General features: G+C 36.9%; 1 protein-coding gene across 4 annotated transcripts in view; it reads left to right on the plus strand.

Moving 5' to 3' along the window:
* The window catches only part of LOC126198882 (very-long-chain (3R)-3-hydroxyacyl-CoA dehydratase), a 184,152-nt gene that overhangs the window by 116,207 nt on the left and 46,393 nt on the right, over positions 1 to 21,552 (plus strand). For all 4 annotated transcript variants that reach the window (XM_049935490.1, XM_049935487.1, XM_049935488.1 and 1 more), the window contains exon 5: positions 7,235 to 7,355. In XM_049935490.1, coding sequence (XP_049791447.1) covers positions 7,235 to 7,355 — 121 coding nt within the window. The remainder of the gene's footprint in view (positions 1 to 7,234; positions 7,356 to 21,552) is intronic.

Raw genomic sequence — 21,552 nt, forward strand, 5'->3', positions numbered from 1 at the left:
AAAGTGGTTGGTGTCTTTGATGAAGGATGGGAGACTGCATGTAATGGGTTGAAGGTGTAGGTATAGATGTAGAAACTTTGTGCATGTCCTGAGGCAGTGCAACTCACTGTGCAAATACCCAGACTATTTCATCCAGTACTTGAGAATAAGGGGACTTACTGACTGACGGCATACTTCACACATAACTTCAAACCTTCATGCTGGAATTTACAGACTATGCTGTCTGAATGAATGAGCGCAATGTGCCATTGTTTACATGGGAAGCTCTGGGCGTCATAATGACACTATCCACCACATCTGATATTAGTTAGGAAAACACACACACATATATTTTTTTTTTAATTTTGGAAGTATATGAAACAAAAAAGATGTATCAAAAATGAAGAGGTCCTGCACAGATGAGGGGAAACACTGGGTTTCAACATGAAATTTGTTCAGTTACAGTGTAACAGTCCAGAGTATTTCAGTAAGTGTGGCATTTCCAGCAATGAAATTTTACATTTTACAACTAACATAGTACTACGTTACTGCATTAATTATAGGTGCATTTGAAGATATTTCTAATAATGCAAATAGATTATTCCTGGAAAAAAATGTTTCACCTTGGATGCCATTGACGCAGATGCAATTACCATATCATGCTGTGAATTACAGGAAGTGAACATGATGTCCCTTGACAGTTCAAATTGGAATTAATATTATGCTTATCCATTACGGATATTTTAGAACCGTGACTGTATATTAATGTAAATAAATTATACACAACTGCAACCAGTCACTTTTTTCATTAATAATGCTTTATTACATTAACCGCTTTTCGAACCCTTTCAGGTTCATCTTCAGATGATTTCGGCAGAATCCGGGAAGTTACATCATTATTGGTAGTAGCATAATGCTGGGTGCTGGTTCTATGGCAGAAAGATGGGTCACACTTTAATGTAACGCCATGACTATAGATTATCTGTCGGAATGGATGTAAATGTAGTTTTTACTTACTGCGACAGTATATGCGGCTTTTTTCGTATCTGTCTGCCTACATTTTGATGTCCAGATCACTTTCACACGAACTATATTAGTTCACACTTTAACAGTGACACTTTACCAGCATCCAGCATGCGCTTTACAACTGTTGGTTATAACAAAGATCTTGACAGAGAGATATGGCATAAGCCTACCTTGTACAGAGATGTAATTTTCATATCAGCGCACACTCCGCTGCAGAGTGAAAATCTCATTATGTAATTTGTTGTTCTTTACATGTGTTAAAGTCGATATAAGGGCAAATTTTTCATCAGAATGGTGATAACATGAGGGCACTAGAGAAAATAATAATAAGTTACTACAAGAAATTCCAGGTGATATGTTATGTTATTTCTATGTTACAGGCATTTTTTTTGGCATTAACATGAATCCCAAGGAATCAATAATACTGTATTGTATCTGCAGTGAGGTGCAGCTGTCTGTATGACTAGGACCTGTATATTTAAATTAATAACAAATCTTCAGATGAACTGTTGGCTTATTTCTGTTGTTACGTTAACGTGATCTGGAGTATTATTAAGAGCAGATTCTGTTTATTTTAGCTAAAGGTATATGTATAAGAGTTAAAGTGATTGTAATGGATTAAAGCTGTTTGAATGGCTGCACATTTAATATTTTAAAAATCATGAACAAAAATTCTTTAACTGTTGACTTATTTTTATTCTAACATTAGAGCGATCTGGGATATTGGTAAAGGCAGCTGATGTTTGTTCCAGCTAGAATTAATATGTATAAAGTACTGATTTATGTTAGCAATGGAGGGCTATAACATTTAGAGATATGGTACATGTCTTATTCTGTGGTAGTATATTACATTGACACCAGTGTGGTTAGGATGTAAGGAGAGGGGGGGGGGTTATTGGGAGGGGGGGTTGGGGAGCTGGTGTAGGTTTTATTGGGTGGTTACTTGTTTTGAACTAGTAGATCTTCAAAGTTCTGAAGGAAAAATTTGTTTCTCAGTTCAGTTTGATCATTGAGTAGGTAGTCAGGTGCTGTATTTGTGTATACAAATATTTCAATTTCTTCAAGAAGGTCAAGTATTGTGCCTTTGTTGGCAAAATGTAGTATTCGGAGGTTCTGTTCTATGTTGTTTGCAGAATGATTGTGTTGGGCAAGATGTGAGGCAAAGCTGGACTTGTTCAGGTTGTTAAGACGGAGTGCATCCATGTGTTCTTTAAATCTTGTTGTGAAGCTTCTACCAGTTTGTCCAATGTAGGAGTTGCAAGTGAGCTTGTACACACCTGACTTTTGATATTTTTGTATAGTGGTTTTGGTGGTGTGTATGATTTGATTTTGTACTTTGTTGTTGGTGAAGAAACTTATTTTTATGTTGTATGTCTTGAAGAGGTTGGCAATTTGGTGAGAAATCTTCCCTAGGAAAGGCAGGCTAACAAATGTGGTTTTCTTGTTTGTGGGTGGTTGTTCAGCAGTTGGTTGATTTAGTTTTGCTGTATGGAGCAGTTTATCTATTATTGCAGGTGGAGGCAATTGATTTAATAATTTCTGTTTCTTTTTGTCTTTCATTTGTGTCCATTGGGATTTCCAGCATGCGATTAACCATTGTTCTGAAGAATGCTTTTTTATGTTGGTCTGGATGGCAAGAGGATTTGTGTATGGTAACATTGGTGGTTGTTGGCTTTCTGAAAATTTGAAATTTATGCTTCTGATTTTTATTTGAGATTGTTAGATCAAGGTAGTTAATGCCTTCAGGTGTTTCATGTTCTACTGTGAATTGGATTTTATTGTGTATTTTATTAAGTTCTTTGGCTAGATTATTTATTTCTTCTGTTGCTCCATTGAACAGAATGAGTGTGTCATCAACATAGCGTTTGTAATAAAGCAGCTTATCTTTTAGTTGTGTTTGGGACCTGAAAAAGTTATTTTCAAGGTTATTGATATATATGTCTGCTAGCAAGCCTGCAAGACTACTACCCATTGCCAGTCCATCTTCCTGAATGTAAAACTTGTTGTTGAACAGGAAGTAGTTGTGTGACAATATGAGTTCCAGGATCTCTATGAGTTCATAGATTTCAGCTCTCCCCATTGTCCCATGTTTCAGTAAGTTATTTCTTATTAAACTAATTGTTTCCTTGACGGGTATGTTTGTATATAGGTTTACTATGTCAAGAGATGCAAATTTAGCTGTGACTGGGATGGGGATATCTTTTATACTATTGATGAGCTCATAACTGTTTTTAATGGAAACTACATTTACATCCATTCCGACAGATAATCTATAGTCATGGCGTTACATTAAAGTGTGACCCATCTTTCTGCCATAGAACCAGCACCCAGCATTATGCTACTACCAATAATGATGTAACTTCCCGGATTCTGCCGAAATCATCTGAAGATGAACCTGAAAGGGTTCGAAAAGCGGTTAATGTAATAAAGCATTATTAATGAAAAAAGTGACTGGTTGCAGTTGTGTATAATTTATTTACATTAATATACAGTCACGGTTCTAAAATATCCGTAATGGATAAGCATAATCTGTTGATACCACGCCAGGTAATTAGAACAATGCGCGAATTTCGGCAATGTAAACTTAAACTAACGAAAACAATCCTTGCAATAAGATTTAACAAAAAGTGTCTCTCAGAAAACGTGACTCCAAATTATATCAGAATAAAAATAACGAGTCAAAGTATGTCAGCCAAGATAGCAAAAGCACGATGTGAAATTATTTGGTTAAAAACTGAAATCAGGTCTCTTTACAAAAAGAAAGATCTGCTCAATTCAAAGCTGTATAGTATGCACTTAGAACTTAGCCATAAACTTGTTGCTCATGTCTTCATGGTCTTCCTAGACTATGTCAATATATATGTAAACAAAGAACGTATTATCATCTCACATAGACACGAGAAAAAGATAAATGCTCTAATCTCAAAGAATGCAGTGAGGTCCCCCAGTATCTCTTCTGAAACAGAACATAAGTTTTTTGATAAAGTGATAAATACTACAGAAATATGCTTCAGTATTAATGAATTAAAGCTGTTAAACAAAGGCCTTAAGCACAACATTGCCCCCTCACTAAATAAAAGCAACATTAAAGACCTCGTAGTTAACACAAAAATTGCATGTACAGCAGCTAAACTAAAACACAATGAACAAAATGCTGTAGCTCATAAGGCAAACAAAATCATTATGAGAAACATTCACCAGAACAAAATGTACAATAAGATGAATACTGAACATAAGATATTATGTGACATAAATAAGAAACTTTCTGTTGAAAATGCCCTCATTGTCAGAGCAGACAAAGGTAACACAGCTGTTGTCATGTATGAATCAGACTATATTAGCAAAACTTGTGAATTCTTCAGAAAGAATAATATAAAGGAAATAGCATATGACCCTACTCCCAAATTCCATGATAAAATTAAAAAGTTACTTAAAAACTGCAACTTCTTGTTGACACCATTAGAAGCAAAACACTGTATAGTGATGAACCCTTCAGCACCAAAACTGAGATCACAGCCTAAGATCCACAAACCAGAATGTCCGATACGTCCCATTGTGAACTCTATCAATAGCCCAAGCTACAAAATCACCAAAAAACTTAATGATATTATCCGCAAGGCATATGTATTTGAAAATAACTACTCCATTAAAAACAGTTATGAGCTCATCAATAGTATAAAAGATATCCCCATCCCAGTCACAGCTAAATTTGCATCTCTTGACATAGTAAACCTATATACAAACATACCCGTCAAGGAAACAATTAGTTTGATAAGAAATAACTTACTGAAACATGGGACAATGGGGAAAGCTGAAATCTATGAACTCATAGAGATCCTGGAACTCATATTGTCACACAACTACTTCCTGTTCAACAACAAGTTTTACATTCAGGAAGATGGACTGGCAATGGGTAGTAGTCTTGCAGGCTTGCTAGCAGACATATATATCAATAACCTTGAAAATAACTTTTTCAGGTCCCAAACACAACTAAAAGATAAGCTGCTTTATTACAAACGCTATGTTGATGACACACTCATTCTGTTCAATGGAGCAACAGAAGAAATAAATAATCTAGCCAAAGAACTTAATAAAATACACAATAAAATCCAATTCACAGTAGAACATGAAACACCTGAAGGCATTAACTACCTTGATCTAACAATCTCAAATAAAAATCAGAAGCATAAATTTCAAATTTTCAGAAAGCCAACAACCACCAATGTTACCATACACAAATCCTCTTGCCATCCAGACCAACATAAAAAAGCATTCTTCAGAACAATGGTTAATCGCATGCTGGAAATCCCAATGGACACAAATGAAAGACAAAAAGAAACAGAAATTATTAAATCAATTGCCTCCACCTGCAATAATAGATAAACTGCTCCATACAGCAAAACTAAATCAACCAACTGCTGAACAACCACCCACAAACAAGAAAACCACATTTGTTAGCCTGCCTTTCCTAGGGAAGATTTCTCACCAAATTGCCAACCTCTTCAAGACATACAACATAAAAATAAGTTTCTTCACCAACAACAAAGTACAAAATCAAATCATACACACCACCAAAACCACTATACAAAAATATCAAAAGTCAGGTGTGTACAAGCTCACTTGCAACTCATGTCCAAACTTCTACATTGGACAAACTGGTAGAAGCTTCACAACAAGATTTAAAGAACACATGGATGCACTCCGTCTTAACAACCTGAACAAGTCCAGCTTTGCCTCACATCTTGCCCAACACAATCATTCTGCAAACAACATAGAACAGAACCTCCGAATACTACATTTTGCCAACAAAGGCACAATACTTGACCTTCTTGAAGAAATTGAAATATTTGTATACACAAATACAGCACCTGACTACCTACTCAATGATCAAACTGAACTGAGAAACAAATTTTTCCTTCAGAACTTTGAAGATCTACTAGTTCAAAACAAGTAACCACCCAATAAAACCTACACCAGCTCCCCAACCCCCCCTCCCAATAACCCCCCCCCCCCCTCTCCTTACATCCTAACCACACTGGTGTCAATGTAATATACTACCACAGAATAAGACATGTACCATATCTCTAAATGTTATAGCCCTCCATTGCTAACATAAATCAGTACTTTATACATATTAATTCTAGCTGGAACAAACATCAGCTGCCTTTACCAATATCCCAGATCGCTCTAATGTTAGAATAAAAATAAGTCAACAGTTAAAGAATTTTTGTTCATGATTTTTAAAATATTAAATGTGCAGCCATTCAAACAGCTTTAATCCATTACAATCACTTTAACTCTTATACATATACCTTTAGCTAAAATAAACAGAATCTGCTCTTAATAATACTCCAGATCACGTTAACGTAACAACAGAAATAAGCCAACAGTTCATCTGAAGATTTGTTATTAATTTAAATATACAGGTCCTAGTCATACAGACAGCTGCACCTCACTGCAGATACAATACAGTATTATTGATTCCTTGGGATTCATGTTAATGCCAAAAAAAATGCCTGTAACATAGAAATAACATAACATATCACCTGGAATTTCTTGTAGTAACTTATTATTATTTTCTCTAGTGCTCTCATGTTATCACCATTCTGATGAAAAATTTGCCCTTATATCGACTTTAACACATGTAAAGAACAACAAATTACATCTCTGTACAAAGTAGGCTTATGCCATATCTCTCTGTCAAGATCTTTGTTATAACCAACAGTTGTAAAGCGCATGCTGGATGCTGGTAAAGTGTCACTGTTAAAGTGTGAACTAATATAGTTCGTGTGAAAGTGATCTGGACATCAAAATGGAGGCAGACAGATACGAAAAAAGCCGCATATACTGTCGCAGTAAGTAAAAACTACATTTACATCCATTCCGACAGATAATCTATAGTCATGGCGTTACATTAAAGTGTGACCCATCTTTCTGCCATAGAACCAGCACCCAGCATTATGCTACTACCAATAATGATGTAACTTCCCGGATTCTGCCGAAATCATCTGAAGATGAACCTGAAAGGGTTCGAAAACCGGTTAATGTAATAAAGCATTATTAATGAAAAAAGTGACTGGTTGCAGTTGTGTACGAATTAATATTAATTAGATCAGATTTTTTTCATTGTATCAAGTAGCTCACTTCTAATCCAATGTCTGCAAAATTTCAGTTCCTTCGTTATACTAACTGTCAAAAAATTAAAACGTATTTGTTTCTAATTTTTCAGATTGATTTTGATCGTTGGAAGTCAGAAGATGATGTCGATGATGACACCCCAAGAGATATCAGAGGAGATTATCCAGATCTTTATGACAAATTGCAAAAAGAAGAAATAGGATACAGAAAAGGTAACCATAAAAATATTCATTTTAATTGTGTTTTAATTTTTTACCTTATCAACTCATAGGGTAAATCAAGATTGAAGGTCAATACCTCTCTTCCTGATTTTACATTTAAGCTTTTAAAGGTGAGTATGGAGATGGATTTCTTGTAACCGCTCAGTTCCTTATTGATGCAGCAGCCGTGCATGGTACAGTGAGTGCTAAGGTGCGTTATCCAACCACCATTCCAAGAAATTGAAAGAAAACTGCCACTTTGAGGTGCGAAGCTGTTTCTGGAGAGATGAGGAATGTTTCCAGAGATGCAGGAGGGTCACCAACAGTCAGTGACTTAGTAGTTTCCCTGGGGCACTCTTGACGGTGTCTTGTCTCTGATGAACACCATATTTGTTACCAACAAAGGTTCAAATATTGTAGCACTGTTTCAGGTTCTAGCAATATTATCCAAGAAAAATTCTAATTTCAGTGACTCAGTTGACAGAAAAAGGTTGGCGAGATATGATGAGCTCTCTGACAACACCTTCTGTAACCTCAAAGCCATATAAAACACCTACACTGCATCTATGTATTGTGAAAGATAAACTGATGTACTGTTTCGGACAGACTGAAGACAAAATCCTATTGATAATCAATTTGAAATTACAGCATAATCACTTTTGATCAATAAGTGAGAAATAATGACACACAAACTCGCAACATTTTTAAAACCTAAGTACAAAAGCTTAAAATTTCTCAGCATTGCTGAGAAAGATAAAATAATAAATGAAGTTATGAATTGTGTTGCAAGAAAGTGCCCACAGTTCCAAGACAATGAGAAGACCATATCTGAAGTGCAAAAATGGGTTTTTCGATGAATTTAAGGATTTGTCAGAACATGAATCTGGAAGAGACATCAGCAGCAACAATATGGAAAGGATAGATTGCTAGAGACTACATAGTGGAGGTGAGAGTCGCACACAGGCACAGTGAAACAGAATGCTTAAATCATTTGGCTTTTGGACAAAGTCCTCCTTCAAAAGTAGAAAACTCTCACCCAGTCACACAAGCACAACTCGTGCACACATGGCTACTGTCATTTCCAGGTCTGAGTACCAATCTACAGCTTGATGACACAGTGGCCAAGTGTGTGTGTGAGTTGTGCTTTTGTGAATGTGTTTTTTCTACTTCTAAAGAGGTCATTGTCTGAAGGCCAAATATTTCTAGCATTCTTTTTCACTATGCCTGACCACAGCTCAACATCACCTCTGTCATGATTTGTAATCTATCCTTTTATACTGCTCTTATTCCATTGTGGACTTCCCATTATCATCTCTAAAGCAACAGACAATTGACTATATTACTTTTCCAGAACAGTATTCTTTTAAACTAATCATGTACCTGTACAACTTCTCATATTGTATTGACTTAACCCGAGTTACCAGAACTTTTAATTTTTTCAGTTTTCCATTTGTAACCATTTTTTAGTGTTTGAAGTTGGGTTGAATGGAAGAAGAAAATACGTACTTCAAATTTTTGTTTTCCTGATAATTTGCATATTAAAGACTTCCTTCAATATATTCTAGTAATTTTACCATTTCCCACAAGAATATTTAACTTTGAAATCTGACTAGTCACGTTGTTGTTGTTGTGGTCTTCAGTCCTGAGACTGGTTTGATGCAGCTCTCCATCCTACTCTATCCTGCGCAAGCTTCTTCATCTCCCAGTACCTACTGCAGCCTACATCCTTCTGAATCTGCTTAGTGTAATCATCTCTTGGTCTCCCTCTATGATTTTTACCCTCCACGCTGCCCTCCAATGCTAAATTTGTGATCCCTTGATGCCTCAGAACATGTCCTACCAACAGGTCCCTTCTTCTTGTCAAGTTGTGCCACAAACTCCTCTTCTCCCCAATTCTATTCAATACCTCCTCATTAGTTATGTGATCTACCCATCTAATCTTCAGCATTCTTTTGTAGCACCACATATCGAAAGCTTCTATTCTCTTCTTGTCTAAACTATTTGTTGTCCATATTTCACTTCCATACGTGGCTACACTCCATACAAATACTTTCAGAAACGACTTCCTGACACTTAAATCTGTACTCGATGTTAACAAATTTTTCTGCTTCAGAAACGCTTTCCTTGCCATTGCCAGTCTACATTTTATATCCTCTCTACTTCGACAATCATTAGTTATTTTTCTCCCCAAATAGCAAAACTCCTTTACTACTTTAAGTGTCTCATTTCCTAATCTAATTCCCTCAGCATCACCCGACTTAATTTGACTACATTCCATTATCCTCGTTTTGCTTTTGTTGATGTTCATCTTATATCCTCCTTTCAAGACACTGTCCATTCCGTTCAACTGCTCCGACTAGTCACATATGATGAAACTAAATAAGGATTACGTATTATGTGCATATGTAGTCTCTAACATTCATGACAGTAATATTATTCTAGAATGTATTACAATTTGTGTAATTTAATAAACTAAATGTTGTAGCTAATTGCTTCTGAAATGGCATCTTAATTATAATTATCAGTATTATTTTAACTCACTTGTATTACTCATTTTGGACAAAGCAACAGTGTGTTGGTATGAATGTGCTGCATCCTGAAGGGGAGGACAGATATTTTATCATCTGCAAGAGCTACAGACAGTAACATGTTGTCCTCCTGGTTTTCCACACTAGTAAATGTGCACTTTATTTTTGTCCTAGCAGCTGCTGCCTTCCATCTGAGTCATTCCAGTTTCTTCTGCAGTATCAGATATCTATTACAGTATTGCTGAAAGCTGCCACAAAGACATACTTAGGCAATGGTTTGCTTTCATTGTAGCTCCAAGTTGTTAATTACTTTCTAATGTGTAGTATTTCGACAACTGACACTTAAATGTACTTGCTACCTGGACTCAAAATAAACAGTGAAGTATTAGTGGTGTAAAGACTAGTTTAATTTGAAACCTCCATCTCATTTTATTAGGTTTTTTGACATCTTTGTTTCCATACACTCCTTAATTACACAGTCCCAGAAACTTGGCAGATGCAGTACAATACTGGTGTCATCATTTTTCACTTCATCAGCAGTGACTGGTGACTGACTGGTTATTTCAGTTGAGTGTGTTGCTGATGTTCCTCACTTTTCTCCTCAACTGTTCTAATAGTCTGCCCTACATAAGAAATACTATATTAACAAGGAATGCAGTATGCAACCAACTTCAAAGACCTAGATCATCTTTTCATTACGAAGATGCCTTTGCATCTCTGTTGGTAGGAGGGAAATACATTGGATACTATGGCTCCATAGAAGTCTACCAATCTTTCAATGATTGGACCAGTGGAAAGCATACAGAAATTCTTTGTTTTGTTTGTTTCTTTCCCTGTTTCATCTTCAACCTCTTCCTTAGTTGTTGTCAGTTGAAATAGAGGTCAATGTGTGTGGGTTTCCTGTATACATTGTAACTTCCATTCACTAATGTAAGCTGTCCTATGAAAAGGCATTTTTTGGAATCTTTGATTCATAATCTAACTCCTTTTTTGGGTACTAAATGCAACATTTAACAGTATGCGACATGTGACAACTAGTACCATGACTTAATTTTCCTTGTCAACGTTGCAGAAATTTTCAGCACAAAATTTCACAAAATGTGTTTCAGTGAGTATGACTTCATTATAATTTATAGGTTGTATTGAAAGTATGACAGGCTACATTGTATTAAAATGTGGTCGTGACTGAGCTCTACAACTTTATTCTACAAAATGTCAATCATGAGATTCATCATGAAATGTTAACAAAAGGCTGTGAAAATTTCATCCTACCAAAAGGACTTAAACATAAGTAAGGAACAAAAATCTTTTGTGTCATTCTTAGATGCAGAAAGAAGTGAGCTTAAATTTAATATGACTAGAAATGGGTCCATCTGTTACTTCGTAGCAAAGTTTCAAAGCTGACTGCATACTTTGGCAGACAAAAATTCAGGCTAGGCACAAGCCTGTCATCAGAGCTGTAACATACTGAAAGGCTTAAAATGCTTTAAAAAAAATTTAACATCTGTGGAAGTTGTTGTTGGTGTTGTGGTCTTCAGTCCGAAGACTGGTTTGATACAGCTCTCCATGCTACTCTGTTGTGTGCAAGCCTCTTCATCTCCGAATAACTACTGCAACCTACATCCTTCTGAAACTGCTTACTGTATTCATCTCTGGCATCTCTCTGCAATTTTACCCACCACACTTCCCTCCAGTACTAAATTGGTGATCCATTTATGACTCAGAATGTGCCCAGTCAGCCGATCCCTTCTTCTTGTCAGGTTGTGATACAAATTTCTTTTCTCTCCAGTTCTGTTCGGTATCTCCTAATTAATTATATGAGCTATGCACCTAATCTTCAGCGTTCTTCTGTAGCACCACATTTCAAAAGCTTCTCTTCTCTTCTTGGCTGAACTGTTCATCGTCCATGTTTCACATCCATACATGGCTACACTCCATACAAATGCTTTCAAAAAAGACTTCATGACACTTAAATCTACATTTGATGATGAAAAACTTCTCTTCTTCAGAAAAATCTTTCTGGCAATTGCCAGTTTACTTCAACCCAAATAGCAAAACTCATCTACTTTAAGTTTCTGGTTTCCTATTCTGATTCCCTCAGCATCACCTGTTTTAATTTGAACATATTCCGTTATCCTTTTTCTGCTCTTGGTCATCTTATATCCACCTTTCAAGAGTCTGTCTATTCTGTTCAGCTGCTGTTCCAAGTCTTTTGCTGTCTCTGATAGAATTACAATGTCATTGGCAAACCTCAGAGTTTCTATTTCTTCTCCCTTGACTTTAATTCCTTCTCCAAATTTTTATTTCTTTTCCTTTACTGCTTGCTCAGTGTACAGACTGAATAATATCGGTGATAGGGGCTAGAACTCTGTCTCACTACCTTCTCAACCAATGCCTCCCTTTCATGCCCATTGACTCTTATAACTGCCATATGGTTTCTGTACAAGCTGTAAATAGCCTTTTGCTCCCTTAATTTTATGCCAACTACCTTCAGAATTTAAAAGAGAGTATTCCAGTGTACATTGTCAAAACTTTTCTACAAATCAACAAATGCTATAAGCATAGGTTTGCCTTTCCTTAACCTAGCTTCTAAAAGAAGTCGTAGAGTCAGTACTGCCTGGCGTGTTCCTATACTTCTCAAGAACCCAAACTGATCTTTGCTGAAGTTGGCTTCTACCAGTTTTTTCCATTCTTCTGTAAATAATTCATGTTTGCAACCATGACTTATTCAACCGATTGTTTGGTAGCACTTTTACACCTGTCATCACCTACCTGCTTTTTTTTTTTGGAATTGTGGGTAGAGACGAAATACTTACAGTTGCAAATAAGGGACCTGTGTGGGCAGTGCAGGTAACATTTCTTATATCCATGCTGTTGAAGCATCAACCGCAGACCACACTTCGCAACCATTCTAGGGGCGTGCAAGTGAGATGCCTACAGATTCCTGCTGCTGGGTGACAAAATAATGCTGGTGTATCATTCTGCAATACAGCAGTCTGCCATAGTGGGTTGGGTTTCCATATGGCATGACCCAACACTCCACTTACTACTAGATATGAAGGAGGCTCCTATCACAACATAGCTGGCCAGAGCAACTATAAATGCTCATCGCTAAGCTAAGGTAAGGTAGCCCTAGTACCTGTCCTTCGACTGGCTCCGGGACTTTCGACTTCAACCAACACCTTGAAAGTCTTCTCCATGCCAGCTGACTGCACAGTTTCAACCTAATCAGACAGCCTCATCAGCTAGTCACTAGTCTATAAGCCACCAGCTAGACCTGATGGTTTTGGATCTCTAGCCGGTGCTGCCGAGTGGAGGTCACATTCAGCGTGTCATCGTCCGATTCTAAGAGTGTCTTCAAGGGTCCTGGGTTCCATGCTGGGCACCTGAACGATGGTTGGGAGGTGTCAGCAGTTCAACACAAACTTGAGAACTGCCAGGCCAACGCCTTCCAGACCGCTTAACAGCTGCTGCTCTCCCACTGTGACGGCAAACTGCTGTGTAGTGTACACACCTGCTGCTACAGGCCACGCGTACCACCAGCGAGTTATGCTGCTGTAGTACACCCCTACGTGGATCACCATACATGCCGTCGGGATGCTGGCATTGATGTATTGTATAGAAGTCATGCTGAATAAAAAATGTTTACTCTGTGCTTTATCTGGTACTTGTAGAGTGCAATCTACAGTTCCTGCACACACTTTCTAGGGCAGAAGCAGCCTTCCTGACTGCTTCTGGTGTCCACACTGCTAACGCTTGTGACTGTTCAAGCTGCTCTTCTTTGTATACATTAAATTTCCCCTGTTAGTCTAATCTTGTATTGGTTCCACACATTTTATCAGTATTCTAGAGCACAAGAGTGCTTCTTTGTAGTCTGACTCCATATATGCAGTATCCTACCAATGAACCGAAGCCTGCCTTCTGCTTTACTGAGTGTGAGTAATCATTCTATTTCATATCTCCAAAAACTGTGTTTGACTGATTCCACTCATTACTCATTGATGATGTAGTCCTTGAATGTTAACATTTAAAGTAAGTTTACAATCCTTGCACTACTTTGGATATTTGTAATATTTGTACAGTATTTTTTTAAATTTTTTTATTTATTTTATTTTTTTATTCCATAGTCCAGACCTAGGGAAAGTCTTGATATTATTCGTCATTATTAACAGTGTCTATCGGTCATAAATGTTCAACATGAGCAACAAGGTTCTCAGTACATTTATCTGGGATATGTCTAAAGTTTCTTTGACATCTGTTGGACGACTCTCTGTCCAAGATATCGAGCTGTGTCCTCCTGACCAAGAATCCTGTGTCAAGTCACAAATTTTGTTAGATGTCCCATGTGATTGTAGTTTCAGTAATAAGCATCAGTTTAATAATAAGTCATTTATACTGTTACGTAACTTTTCAGAAAATTTCTTCTGTTAAATCAATCTTTATGATAGCATTTGATGGGTATGTATATTTCTTTAGTAGGTTTTATTTGGTTGGTGGAATACTTGTGCCGTTATCAAATGTGATGGTAAAGTGCTTAAGTCATTGGGCTGTTACTCGGGAGGATTGGCGTTCACATCTACACCTGGCCATGCAGATGCAGTTTTGCTGTGGTTTCCCTAAATTACTTACGGCAAACCTGTGGATAGTTCCATTTTTAAATAGGACATGGACAGTTTCCGTCCACAATCCAGGCTTATGATGTATCTCTAATGGCATCTTTGTCATCAGTTGGTCACAAGTTGGTTTTCTAAATAACTGCTCAAAGCAATTGTCAGAATATATGTTTAGATCGATCACATACCAATCCCTGTTATTGGCACCTCTTTTAATCATTTAGTCTTCCATTCTATAACTTTCCTAATTAGCATAGAAAGTTTAAGAATTTGTGTATCTCTGCCAGTGCATCTCCTGGGGCAGGTGGTCTATAAAAGCATCAGGCTACCATATTTGACAAACTTTTAATAATTCTTACCATCACACCCAGAATGAATATTCTCAGCAGACATTATCAAGTTCTTCGCAGCAGTAAATATACAACAACCATTGGCTTCCAGCCTGCCTTTGCAATATATTTTTCAGTCAGCATTTAAGATTGCAATGTTTTAGCCACCTTTCAGTTCTTGGAAGTATGTGGGCATGGGCATTATTAAAATTAATTAGTGAAACTGATTCTAGGACCTTATGGATCCTCATGCAGTTAACTAAATATGGTATTAACATTTTACCCTCAGAGGACAAATGTTCATTATTCTTAATGTGGCTGATCTAATACTCTCTTGAGCTATGGTATGTGACTGATTGTTGGCCCTATGAAGTGATTCCTTTAAAAAAATCCATTTGCACACCACATACACACTGCTACAAAAATAGCAACTCAACATGTGTAGTAGTGCATGCCTGAATTATTGGGGGGGGGGGGGACGATCTGTTGATCTCCACCCAAAAGCAGGTTCAAGAAATCCTCCTCCATGATTGTCTGAGCCACTGAGGTCACCACTTGGTTCCAAACCAGTGAACTGCAAATGGTTTTGGGAATGGCATTGGAAATCGTCACCAATGCTTCCACCCTTCCTGTGCGGCTACATGTCTTCACTAGTTCAACCTGCCATCTAAATTAAATGTGAATAGAGGCAGCACACATCATTTATGCCAATATGAGCTGCTTTTATTAGGTGCTTTCAACAATTACTAGGAAAATCCTCATCTTGGATGAGAGTCCGGCATAGGTACTGATTGAATCACGGCCTTCCATCTAACCATCTAGCCATTTATCTTAAGGTTGCAACCTCCAATGACTGATCCCCACATCTGTTCTTGTCTGGATATTGAAGGAAGATCAGCCACAGTCCTAACAAGGAGGCATCCAATGTTATGTATTAGACTGCATGTGCCCATATCTCTGCCGTTTTAAGTTCTGAATCCAAAATTTAACTCACTTGACAGAGGGCAAAAAGCTGAGATCCATGTAGTTCACAACTTCCAAAGGAGTAGAGGACAAAATACTAGTTTAGCAGGAAGCATTTAATTTTCTGACTATTCCTCAAAAGCTGAGAGCCATGTAGTTCACAACTTCCAAAGGAGTAGAGGACAAAATACTAGTTTAGCAGGAAGCATTTAATTTTCTGACTATTCCTCAACAATATGTATTAAATTTTTTATTATGTTTTTTGTAAAAAAATGAAGGGTCCTTCTATCCATAATGTCCACTTTTTAAACAAAATAAGTGGATAATATATTTTATGACTTTTGCGTAATCCAGTACAGATACCAAAACAGTATCAAGAAGTATTATATATTAGAAAAGTTGGTTATGGAGAACACTTGAAGTGAGTCTATATTTACATTCTGAACGCCAATATACTTCCTAACTTTCAACTCATTGAAATATTTTCACAAGGAATTTGAAATCTTGCAATTATGTTTCATATTTTTATGAGAAAGATACATCATTGCCCATTCAGTTCATAATGTTTAGGCACAGATAAATACTCTCTCATACAAGAGCAATCACATCTGCTTGGTAATCTGTAAATTCCATGACTTCATCTTGAAAAATGTGTTTGCCAACTTCTTTTGTGTTTCTAAACAATTTTGCTTGGGGAAGAGACATTACTTTGTGTTACATACCTTTTGGTACAATCAAATGATGGACAAGATTTCATCATTGTAGTGAAGAATCATTTACTGAAAATCTTGTTATTAAGATAAAGATTAATTGAACTGTATTCCAAAAGTAACTTGCAAGTGGATTCTGCCACCAGTCAGCTGATAAAGATGTTGGTTTCAGCATAATGAGCCATGTGTGGTCTATACTATCTACGATGTAAGCACACAGTGCTGGATCTTAAGTCCTCCCAGCAGTGGGCAGCACCAGAGATTTCATCTCTGCATTTTCTTCAAGTTATGCTATGGCTAAATCTTTGTGGCAAGAATGGGTTTTCAGGGTGCGTATACCCTGGGACCACAGGGAAATCTGGGAAAACTTGGGAATTTTTTTATGTGGGAAAAATCCGGAAACCTTTTAGAATTACAGGAGTTTTTCATTGTTTTAGTTTTCATTTAAATTTTTGTGTTTTTGGCTGGTAAGAACTGATACTCTAACAAAGAACTTTACTTTAGTCTACTACTACAGAAAAATACTGCAGCAATAAAACATAAATGAGAGAATAACACCAAAATAAAGCTTTAGTTGCAAATAAAATTTGCCATTTACAACAAAACACAGTGCATATACGAGTGTCTTCCAACAGCAAAATGTATCAAAGGGTTTAGGACGAAGACTACACAGTGCTGTGCAACAAGAAACTGTTTATGCTTCTAACAGGTCACGGGAAAATATTGCGAATGGCAGTTTGAGAAGTGTTGCTTCCAAAGTAAATTTCCTTTTTCGCAAGATGATTTATGTTATGAGTGAGAACATGCGATGAGCTCCTTTAATCACAAAGCATGTACCTCTCCTTCAAAGCTTTGAAGACTAGCTGCTTAGAAAAATTTTGGGGCCAGAGGACCAGCCAAATATGCCATTGTTTAAAATTTTCTTGCAAAAAAGACCAAGCTTCAAGGTTAGTTTTTCATATTTATTTTAGTTCTTTCATATTTATTTTAGTTCTTTCATATTTATTTTAGTTCTTTCATATTTATTTTAGTTCTTTCATATTTATTTTAGTTCTTTCATATTTATTTTAGTTCTTTCATAGATTACAAATTATGTAATAATGATGGCAGAAAATATAATTATCCTTCAAAAAAAGTATGAAGTTAGTTCTTGCGCAATTTAACACAAAATTGACTTTTCTATGAAAAATTCGGAGTGCTTGACGGAACGTGTTTTCATCCAGGTAACCCACAAAATGTTCGGTGCACAGCAGTAAAATTTATAATGGTGCTTGTCAAAAATATTCAGCTGCTGCAATTTACCATGCTTTTAGGATCCTTCGTAACCACACCCCCAGAAAAAATGGCAAAACATGTTTGACAACCAATATTACATGTTTAAGTACAGTAATTTAATCCATTAACATTTCCTAATTGTGTGTTCATGCTACTTAATAGTGAGGTTGCTATTGGCTGACTGCATAATGTGTACTACGCTCCAAATATCTGCTATCATTGGCTAGCGAGATATTGTGATATGAACTTTGATTGGCTGACAAAAACACATTGCAATCTCGATTTCAGTGCCTCTGGAGCTACCCTGCCATTTTTGGTGGAATTCATATTTATACATTCTTAATACGAAAATGCAGAATGTAATTGGTGGAATTCGTATTTCTAAATTCTTAAAATGAAAATAAGCAGTGTACACATTGCCACATAGCAAAGATCCTTCCAAAACTCGTTTTTTGTTGAGTTTCATTTCCTAAAGTGCAGAGAAGTTCTACCCCAGTGTATAAAACCTTTACCATTCAAAGGATTGATAAGTTTTACAGCTCTGAATGAAAGAGTAGTCTCTTAACAGGGGAAAAATGTACTTTTATCTGTGACATAGTGTATTTTCATCCAGGAAAAAGTGTGTTTTTAATGGGAAAACCCAGGATTTCTTTCTTTCTTCCCCCCCCCCCCCCCCCTTGTCGCAAATATGCCATGATTTGAAGCCCATTCCACTTGAGCAAGAACCCAGTGGCTTAAACACTGTAACACAATACTTGGTAACAAATTTCAAATAGTCTACCAATTAAACAAAACTGTCAGGCGTAGTATACCTACCTATCTCAAGTAACTGTAAAGCAGTATTGAAGAACACTAAGCAATAGTAGAGATGAATTAGGGTCTGTTAATGATAGAGAAGTCATTAGAAATGATTGAAAGCCTAAGTTAAGAAAGAAAAATTCCCTTTTAAAGGGAACAATCCCAGCATTGAATTGAATTTTATTTGATCCTGTAGGATTATTTGGTTTACAGTGAACATAGATGTAATATAGGACATGTGTAAAAAAAAAAAAAACCTTCATTATCCCATAGTTCCTACCTGTTCCAATATCATTGATTGTAATTAACAATATTTACAAATTTAATGTGAGCAGTACTCATCAACACTGTAAAATTCCTTTTCCACCAGATAGTCTTTTAGATTCTTTGAAAACTTAGTGTCATGTACATTGTCTCACAGTTTTTTAGCCAGACTTCTAATTTAATACCTGAGTATGGGGGTCCTTTTTCAAGCATTGTCAGTCAGTGGGGTATGCTTCATATGTCATTCTTCCTCCATGTGTTGTGGGTGTGTACACTAGCACTTGTAGTCCAATCTGCCATATCTTTTGTGACACATAGTATAGTTTTATGTATGGACAAGGAGGAAAAAGTTAAAATGTCTTAGTCTTTTGAAGCAGTTTCTGCATGTTTCAGAAGTCTTTCTTCTTAATATGATTCAGACTTTTTTTAAAAATGTGAACACCCTTTTTATTTCTTGAATGTTTGAGTTTTCCCACACTACCAGTCCTTACTGCAGGTATGGTTCGAAGAGTCTGTGGTATACTGCGCACAGAAGCTGTTTGTCTGCCTCATTATAAATATGACAGAGCTGAGTTTCTTACAGACAAAATTTATATGTTGTTTCCATTTCAGCTTGTTATCCACAGTAGTGCCTAAGAATATAGTGGATTCTACTCTTTTCCATTCTTTTTTCACCCACCTCTAATCCCATGTGCACAACTTTCTCTTTATTTCTGAACACTGCCTACATAGTCTTTTTTATGTTTATAACAAGTCTAATTTCCAGGCACCACTGAGCAATGGTGTTTGCAGATATGTGTGCTCTTCTCAAGCTGTGCCACAGTTTGGTCATTATTCAGCATTGTCATGTCATCTGCATACAATAATGTCTTCTCTTTCTTTTCAACATCTATGAGGTGTGACAATAAAGTAATGAGACTGATTTTCTTTGCAAGATGTGGCAACCCTGCTTCTAGTCCAAGCGGCACATCGATGCAACTGCTCAGTCGTGTGTTGTGCTGTAATAAGTTAATATGGAAATGGAGCCGCATAATATTGCCATTTCTTTTTGCGTTAAATTGGGTGAAAACGCAACGACAACTTACGGTAAGCTTCAGAAGGCTTTTGGAGAGGAGGTTATGTCAAGAGCTCAAGTTTTTCATTGGCACAAAATGTTTAGTGAAAGCAGAACGAATGTTGAAGATGAAGACCGCAGTGGACGACCATCAACCTCACGGACGGATGTCAACTTGGCCAGGGTGCGTGAACTCGTATGATCTGATTGGAGATTATCCATGAAAATGATTGCAGAAGAACTGAACATCAGTTGAGAAATGGTTCGTCTAATAATAACTGAAGATCTTGGTATGAGAAAGATTTGTGCAAAAATCATCCCATACTGCTCTGTCAGTACAGCAATTTTTAACCTCAAAACAAATTTCAGTACTACCACGGCCACCTTATTCACCAGATAACGCTCCGTGCGACTTTCTATCCACTTCACTGCTTGCCCTCGAATACTCCTATTTTCTTATATGTATTTCATAGTGTTGAATGCTTTGGAGAGATCCCGAAACATTGCAGATACAACTTGTTTTTCATCTAAGGACTGTATAATATATTCTGTCAGACTGGAAGTTGCTGATTCTGTAGATCTACTCTTTCTGAAACTGTGCTGTGATAGCAGGAGAACATTGTATATGTCCAGATAATCAACTAATCTATTATACATAAGCATTGGAACATGTGAGGCAATACTGACCTTACGACTTACCTTAGAAGTAAGATTAAGGAAAGGCAAACCTACGTTTCTAGCATTTGTAGACTTAGAGAAAGCTTTTGACAATGTTGACTGGAATACTCTCTTTCAAATTCTAAAGGTGGCAGGGGTAAAATACAGGGAGTGAAAGGCTATTTACAATTTGTACAGAAACCAGATGGCAGTTATAAGAGTCGAGGGGCATGAAAGGGAAGCAGAGGTTGGGAAGGGAGTGAGACAGGGTTGTAGCCTCTCCCCGATGTTATTCAATCTGTATATTGAGCAAGCAGTAAAGGAAACAAAAGAAAAATTCTGAGTAGGTATTAAAATTCATGGAGAACAAATAAAAACTTTGAGGTTCGCCGATGACAATGTAATTCTGTCAGAGACAGAGCAAAGGACTTGGAAGAGCAGATGAATGGAATGGACAGTGTCTTGAAAGGAGGATACAAGATGAACACCAACAAAAGCAAAACGAGGATAATGGAATGTAGTCGAATTAAGTCTGGTGATGCTGAGGGAATTAGCTTAGGAAATGAGGCACTTAAAGTAGTAAAGGAGTTTTGCTATTTGGGGAGCAAAATAACTGATGATGGTCGAAGTAGAGAAGATATAAAATGTAGACTGACAATGACAAGAAAAGCATTTCTGAAGAAGAGAAATTTGTTAACGTCGAGTATAGATTTTAGTGTCAGGAAGTCGTTTCTGAAAGTATTTGTATGGAGTGTATCAATGTATGGAAGTGAAACATGGACGATACATAATTTAGACAAGAAGAGAATAGAAGCTTTCGAAATGTGGTGCTACAGAAGAATGCTGAAGATTAGATGGGTAGATCACATAACTAATGAGGAGGTATTGAATAGAATTGGGGAGAAGAGGAGTTTGTGGCACAACTTGACAAGAAGAAGGGACCGGTTGGTAGGACATGTTCTGAGGCATCAAGGGATCACAAATTTAGCATTCGAGGGCAGTGTGGAGGGTAAAAATC

Source organism: Schistocerca nitens, chromosome 8 (genome assembly GCF_023898315.1).
Source record: "Schistocerca nitens isolate TAMUIC-IGC-003100 chromosome 8, iqSchNite1.1, whole genome shotgun sequence".
Lineage (NCBI taxonomy): Eukaryota > Metazoa > Arthropoda > Insecta > Orthoptera > Acrididae > Schistocerca > Schistocerca nitens.